The 7202-nt window shown below is 44.3% G+C and overlaps 1 protein-coding gene across 1 annotated transcript; it reads left to right on the plus strand.

Annotated features, from left to right (window-relative positions):
• Positions 1-283: 283 nt before the first annotated feature.
• LOC129328414 (putative methyltransferase-like protein 7A) lies at positions 284-5864 on the plus strand. Its single transcript, XM_054977463.1, has 2 exons — positions 284-802; positions 5529-5864. Exons 1-2 carry the CDS (start codon positions 299-301, stop codon positions 5763-5765), a joined length of 741 nt encoding a protein of 246 aa, XP_054833438.1. The 5' UTR covers positions 284-298; the 3' UTR covers positions 5766-5864.
• Positions 5865-7202: the final 1338 nt, after the last annotated feature.

Genomic DNA, 7202 nt, shown 5'->3' on the forward strand with positions numbered 1-7202 from the left:
GGAGTTACACTCCCTCCCTTGGTACCATTCTTCCATTCAGGTGCAAACAGCCTAGCCTGTTTTCAAAGGATCAGGCAGTTTACATAATTTGAGTCATAGGGACACTGTGAAACTGGAGCGTAGTATTTCATTACTACTTTGCCTGGGCTCCTTATTGGAAGCAACGAATAAAACAAATGTGAGTACTTAACTTTTTGAAGAAAATAGGAACTTCAAAATTGTTTCAGCAGCTTCTATTCTTTGACATAAATTTCAAGGAAACAAAAACGGAAGCTACTGATTCTACGTCTGATTAAGAATGGCAGAAGTTATGGTTTTGTTTCTCATACTCTGCCTCCAGTTGCTCGCCCTGCCGGTGTATGTGCTATCCTACTTGGGACTATGGGAGCCCTTCTGCAAAAAGTTTTTCTTTCCTTTTTTCTTGGAGAAGATTACTGTCATCTACAATTGGAGAATGTCAAGACAGAAACAGGACTTGTTCCGTAACATGATGGAATTTGCAGATCGTTCAGGGAAACTGACCGTGCTGGAGATAGGCTGTGGGGCCGGCTCCAACTTCCAGTTCTTTCCGCCCAATTGCAAATTCATCTGTACAGACCCTAACCCCCACTTTCGGCAGAGTCTAACTAAAAGCATGGCCCAGAATCAGCATCTCCAATTCGACCAGTTCATTGTGGCCTCAGGAGAGGACTTGAGTCAGGTAGCCGATGCCTCTGTGGATGTTGTCGTTTCTACTGTGGTCCTGTGCAGTGTGAAGAACGTAGAAGGTGTTTTGAAAGAAGTCTGCAGAGTGCTCAAGTCGGTAAGTATTTGAAGAAAGACATGTCAGGCAGCAAAAAAGGCCGTGTGTAGATTTTGACGTGCCTTGCCAGCTTTTTTTTTAAAACATAACTTCAATTCATATCAAACCACTGCTAAAATGGTCTACCCATCTTCTGACAATGTTTGAATCAATAAACCATGGTTTGTGATTGGCCCGTAAATCAGAATCAGAAGCCATGGACTGAAATGAATTTGCAAACGACATTTCGGTACATTGTCTGAACTGGCAAGCCATAGTTGCCACTGGAGATTTGCCTCCAGAAGTCTCTGCAGTATAGAAATCTGAATACTGAGTAGGTGGGAAAAAATAAAACAGCAGCTGTTTTATTTATCCTGATTTGCCTGTATTTTTTGATGCTCAAACCACAATTTGGTTTCTAAATTGTGGTTAATTTATTTGTATTTATTTACTTCAATTATATCCCACCTTTCTCCCTAGTGGGGACCCGAAGCTGCTTACATTGTTTCCTCTCCACCATTTTATCATCATAATAACCCTGCCGGGGTGGGTTAGGCTGAAAGTGTGTGATTGGCCCAAGGTCACCCAGCAAACTTCCATGGCAGAGTAGGAATTTGAATCTGGGTTCTCCAGATCCTAGTCCAACATTCTAACCAGTACACCAGACCGGACACCTGCCTCTTTATAGATCTGCTAAAGGGGTGGGAGAAGGACAGTAATGGAGGCCCAAGTGATATCTGATGAGCAGATATAAATTCAGCAGCCCTTTTTTTTATAGGAACGAAGGTGTGACCTTGCAACAGTCACTCTCTCTTAGCCTAATCTACTTCATACTGGTTATAGTGATAAAAAGTATATGTTACCCCAAGTCCCGTAGAGGAAGCGTGGGATACAAATGTGAGAAATGGAACGTGGTGTGGGGATGTATGGTGCACATGGACATAACCAATTATTATCCAATTTCACACCAAGAGCAAATCATGTGATTTGGTTCCATATTAATTTTTGTATAGGAGTGGTGGAGACCCAGAGGAAATTTGGGCGGCGGGGCAGGGGGGCGTGTTTTGCCAAGGGGCAAACAGTTCTTTTGGATTTGCTGACAACAAGCACGTAAGTGTTTGATGCAGATTGATTGAAGCAGATTGATTAAATCCCCCCAGTAATTTCTAAGAAGGAAAAATGTACAAAGCAGAGAATAGACATAGAGTATACTTATGTCCCGATACTCCTGTCATGAACCCCTGGAGACTACAATGGGTGGACCCCTGCTTCTGACTGATTGCAGTGCTGCCTGCAGTTCAGCAGAGGAACGTTTCTCTAACACTACCACCACCACCACCACCCACCTTCCCACATAGCTGGGAATAGCAGCGTGCCCCCCCTTTGGCCTCCACGATCCACGATCCATGGATCGGGAACTGGAGATGATCGGTGTGGATTGTTAATTCGGGATCGTTGCCGGCACTGATCCACGATCAGCCGGATTGTTAATTTTTTGGGGATCATGCCCATCTCTACTAGAAACCCTCCCACTGATTGCCCCCCCCAAACACCAAGAACACAGAGCATCACTGTCCTAGACAGAGAGTTCCATCTATACCTTGTGGCTAATAGCCACTGATGGACCTCTGCTCCCTAAGTTGATCCAATCCCCTCTTGAAGCTGTCTATGCTTGAAGCTGCCACCGCCTCCTGTGGCAGTGAGTGGCAGATTGATTGAAGCAGATTTATTAAATCTCCCCAGATTTAATAAATTTATTAAATCTCCCCAGTAATTTCTAAGAAGGAAAAATGTACAAAGCAGAGAATAGACATAGAGTATACTTACGTCCCTATACTGCCGTCATGAACCCCTGGAGACGACAATGGGTGGACCCCTGCTTCTGACTGATCGCAGTGCTGCCTGCAGTTCAGCAGAGGAGCATTTCTCTAACACTTACATAGATTTTTAAGTAACATGGCTACACCTGTATACGTGCTTGCCCCTTAATCGTCCTTGGACAGGAGTGATATATTCAAGGCCCACTGATAAGCAATACGCGGGCAAGCATCCAACATGAAGAACGTTACTTATCCTCTCTAAAACTCTTGTACCAGGTGCACAGTTTAAACAATCCCACTTCCAAATGCATTAACAAGATACAGTAATTAGATAAATGGACATAAAGGGGGAAAAGAGACTTCTAAGATGTTTATATTGCCAGAACAGAAAGGAACAAGAACATAAGAGAAGCCATGTTGGATCAGGACAATGGCCCATCCAGTCCAACGCTCTGTGTCACATAGTGGCCAAGAAATAGGTGTTATCAGGAGGTCTGCCAGTGGGGAAGAGACACTAGAAGCTAGAGATGGGCTTGATCCACATTACAATTGGAAAAAACCCACGATAACAGCAACCGCGCAATCGTGACCCAGCAGATCGCGATCGGCCACACCCAATGATCCAGAAATCGGGAGGGGCCTGTATCGGGGCGTTCGCGCTCGGATCAGGGATCCAGACACTCAGGCGTTAGCAATCACAGCCTGAGCAGTGTTTGCCCTCCTTCTGTCGCCCTGGAAACCCAAATGGAAGCCCAGCTTTCCTTGATCTGCAGGGCTTCCTTCCAATCACAGAGCAGCAAAGCACTCACCAGTTGGGAGAAGACACCCAGGGGAGGGAGGGGGAAGGGGGTGTTCTCTAGCCATGGGCACACAAATGTTTTTTGCTTTTTAAAAAAATGGGGCTTTGTAGGAGGAATGGCTGTTTTTCTGTCTGTCACTCTCTGTTTTTAACCTGCTTTTAAAACACTGTATTTTGTGGGAAAACCTCATTCACGGCTCGGTATGTGTGTTTAAAATATGCTTTTGGAAGACTGGCTGCTTGCTTTTAAAATCGGGTGGGGAGGAATGGAGGATTCTGTCCCTGCTTTTTTTAAAAAGTTGCCTGAAACATGTTAATGGGGTCTCTCTCTCTCTCTTTTTGGAGAGGCAGGGAAGGGTTAAAAACGTTTCTCCCCCATTACTCTAAGTGTGTGTGTGTGTGTGTGTGTGTGTGTGTGTGTGTGTGTGTGTGTGTGTGTGTGTGTGTGTTAATGTCCCCTCCCTGAGGCGAGGCGGCTCATTGCCAGGTTAAAAACTTTCCCTCCCTCTGCTCTAAGTGTGTGTGTGTGTATGTGAACATCCCCTCCCTGAGGGGAGGCAACTCATCACTGTCTCCCTGGGCCCACTGGGCCCGGCGGCCACCACCACCACCCACCTTCCCACATAGCTGGGAATAACAGCGCGCCCCCCTTTGGCCTCCACGATCCACGATCCACGGATCGGGAACTGGAGATGATCGGTGTGGATTGTTAATTCGGGATCGTTGCCGGCACTGATCCACGATCAGCCGGATTGTTAATTTTTTGGGGATCATGCCCATCTCTACTAGAAGCCCTCCCACTGATTGCCCCCCCCCAAACACCAAGAACACAGAGCATCACTGTCCTAGACAGAGAGTTCCATCTATACCTTGTGGCTAATAGCCACTGATGGACCTCTGCTCCCTAAGTTGATCCAATCCCCTCTTGAAGCTGTCTATGCTTGAAGCTGCCACCGCCTCCTGTGGCAGTGAGTTCCATGTGTTAATCACTCTTTGGGTGAAGAAGTACTTCCTTTTATCCGTTCTAACCCAACTGCTCAGTACTTCCAATGAGTGCCCACGAGTTCTTGTATTGTGAGAAAGAGAGAAAAATACTTCTCTCTCTACTTTCTCTATCCCATGCATAATCTTGTAAACCTCTATCATGTCACCCCTCAGTCGTCCTTTCTCCTAGCTAAAGAATGTTCAGGCCTGGTCTGCAGAGCCATCTGGGCACGGGATGGAGGAACTGTGGCAGACTGCACTAGCTCCTCGAATTAACAAGAGTCTTCTGCGTATGCCACTATGGGGGAGCATGGTTGGCCACAGCAGCCCCCCTGACGCCTTTCTTCTGCCAAAAGAAGAAGCGAAAAACCAAGAGCAGAGGTTTGTAGTACCAAAGGCAGCAAAAACGTCCTGACTCTTTTTACTTTTTTTTGCTACCTCTGGTAATATGTACCTTTGTTCCTTACTTCTGCCCAGGGCTTTTTTTTCTAGGAAAAGAGGTGGTGGAACACAGTGGGTTGCCTGCACAGGACCACACAATGATGTCACTTTGGGTCATCTGGAACAAGGGTTCCACCGAGCGGCGGGGAGGGCAATCTAAACTCCCCTCTGTCTGGAGATCGGTGGGCGGGGCCATCAGCCATGTGACCATTTTTGAGAGGTGCCAGAACTCTGTTCCACCGCATTCCAGCTGAAAAAAAGCCCTGCTTCTGCCCCAACACCTTTCTCTAGGCAACACTGTTCTGGCTTTAATGCCCCTCGCCTTTCTGCTTCATGTGCATAATCCCTTTTGCCTCTAGGCTCTGTGCAAGATATTTTTTTCCCTTCAGAGATCAGCAGACTGTTTCTCTCACAATTACTACCTTAACTGCAAGCACATTTCATAACTGTCCTACCCCTTCACTTTGTGAACATTCCAGGAGCTCAGCCAACGGCCAGAGGATGTTTACTAGAGATAGGCAACCAACATATGGGAGAAGTTAGTAGATGTTGTCTAAGCTTGAACTTTTGGTGTTAGAAGAAAACTTGGGGGAACAGAAGTGCCTCATAAGCATAATTTTAAAGGACACCAAACAATTATATAATGCACAGGATATCCTGGATTTGGCATTATTTGGTTGAAACATTCCATTGCTTTCCTCAGGGTGGAGCTTATATTTTCCTGGAACATGTCGCTGCTGATCGTTCAAGCTGGACCTACCTCTGGCAGCAAGTCTGGTCTCCAACATGGAAACTTATATTTGATGGCTGCTCGCCAATGAGAGAGACCTGGGTTGCGATTGAAAAGGAAAACTTCTCTGAAATAAAGCTTCGGCACATACAAGCCCCTTTGTGCCAGACACTCGTTCAACCACATATACTTGGTTATGCTGTGAAATAACTCTCAGTGTAAAAACAATTCTTTATGTCCGGATCTCATATAATGTGCAGTTTCTTAACCAGAGTTACGCCATGTTTAATCTGTAGTTGTTTAGCCTTTTTCTCCCTCCAGGTCCAGATGTTGTTTTGACCGCATTTTCCATGGGAGAGAATACCTCTTATCTGTCTCTTCAGCCAGAGACCTTGACGGCCCGAGCCTTCCCACGTCCACGTTCTCATCATACAGAACTATGGGGGGAGGCTGGGAATGAAGGGTTTGATGTATCACAGGTTTCGTTTTGTATCTCATTCTCAACAAAGCCTCTGTTCAGTCAAGTTCCGTTTAGGCCTTGAAATATGGACACTTGTATCTTGAATGCTGTCTTTCAATAAACCTTTTGGAATCAAGAAACTTTTAGCTTCTTGCAGAAGGGGGGAGACGGACTCTAGATAACAGGGATTCCATAGTCTGACACTATACACATTTTCCAGAACGTAAGTCCCTCTGCATTCTTAAGCACTGTAACCTGGCAGTTAAATAGCCCCATTCATTTTACTGAAGGATTGCTTCCAAGTAAACATGAATGTATTCTAAGGCCACAAAACCTACAAACACTCACAATGTAGCAAGTTCTACCAAGCTGCAGATCAAGAATCTGGAAACAACATGCTGCACGCATTGGGCATAACAACATCAATGGGAATCAAAATGAAGTCACGAAAAAAGAAATGCAGCCAACCATCTACGCTGCAGAACGGAAGCAAGATTCCCATTAGAAACAACTGAGTGTAAAGAACAGATAAAGGAAAACAACATTCATCTTTTTCTTTTCTTTCTTTGTTATTTTTATTTTCTTGCTCTTTTTCTTGTAGAAAGCCTAAAAACGTGATTGCCTATACAAGCAATAGGCTGTGGGGGTTTGGGGGAGGGGGAGGGTGGAAGTCAGACTGCTCTCAGAACAGTCAATCCCTTTTACTGTGCCATATGCAATAACCCTGTTGAAGAGGTATTCACAGGGTTATAAGGGATTGTTTAGCAATTACAAATTTTCTTTATCTAGAAGGCTAAATATTCGCATCAAGAGAAACTATAAAGATAAGGGGTTTTTTAGTTAATAAGTGACAAATATATTCAGATGAGAAATAGAAAGTTTAAAATACAACAGAAACAAGCTTGCTATAGAAATAAAGTTAACGATTGTTAAGTGTTAAATTAGCAAATTGAACTAAGAATTATCTAGAAAGAACTACAATTACTAAGATATTTAATTTTTAGTGGATCAAAGTTCACTGTTGAACATATAAGTTTATTACTATTTACTCAGTGTTGAATTTAAATGTAATTTGAAGTTGATTGAAATAAGAGCATACAACTTACTTTGAAGAAAAATAAGGAAGTGTGTATAAGTTATAATAGGGAATAAAGAAAGGGAGTTGAACTAATTGGTTAGTCTTAAAG

Source organism: Eublepharis macularius, chromosome 4 (genome assembly GCF_028583425.1).
Source record: "Eublepharis macularius isolate TG4126 chromosome 4, MPM_Emac_v1.0, whole genome shotgun sequence".
NCBI lineage: Eukaryota > Metazoa > Chordata > Lepidosauria > Squamata > Eublepharidae > Eublepharis > Eublepharis macularius.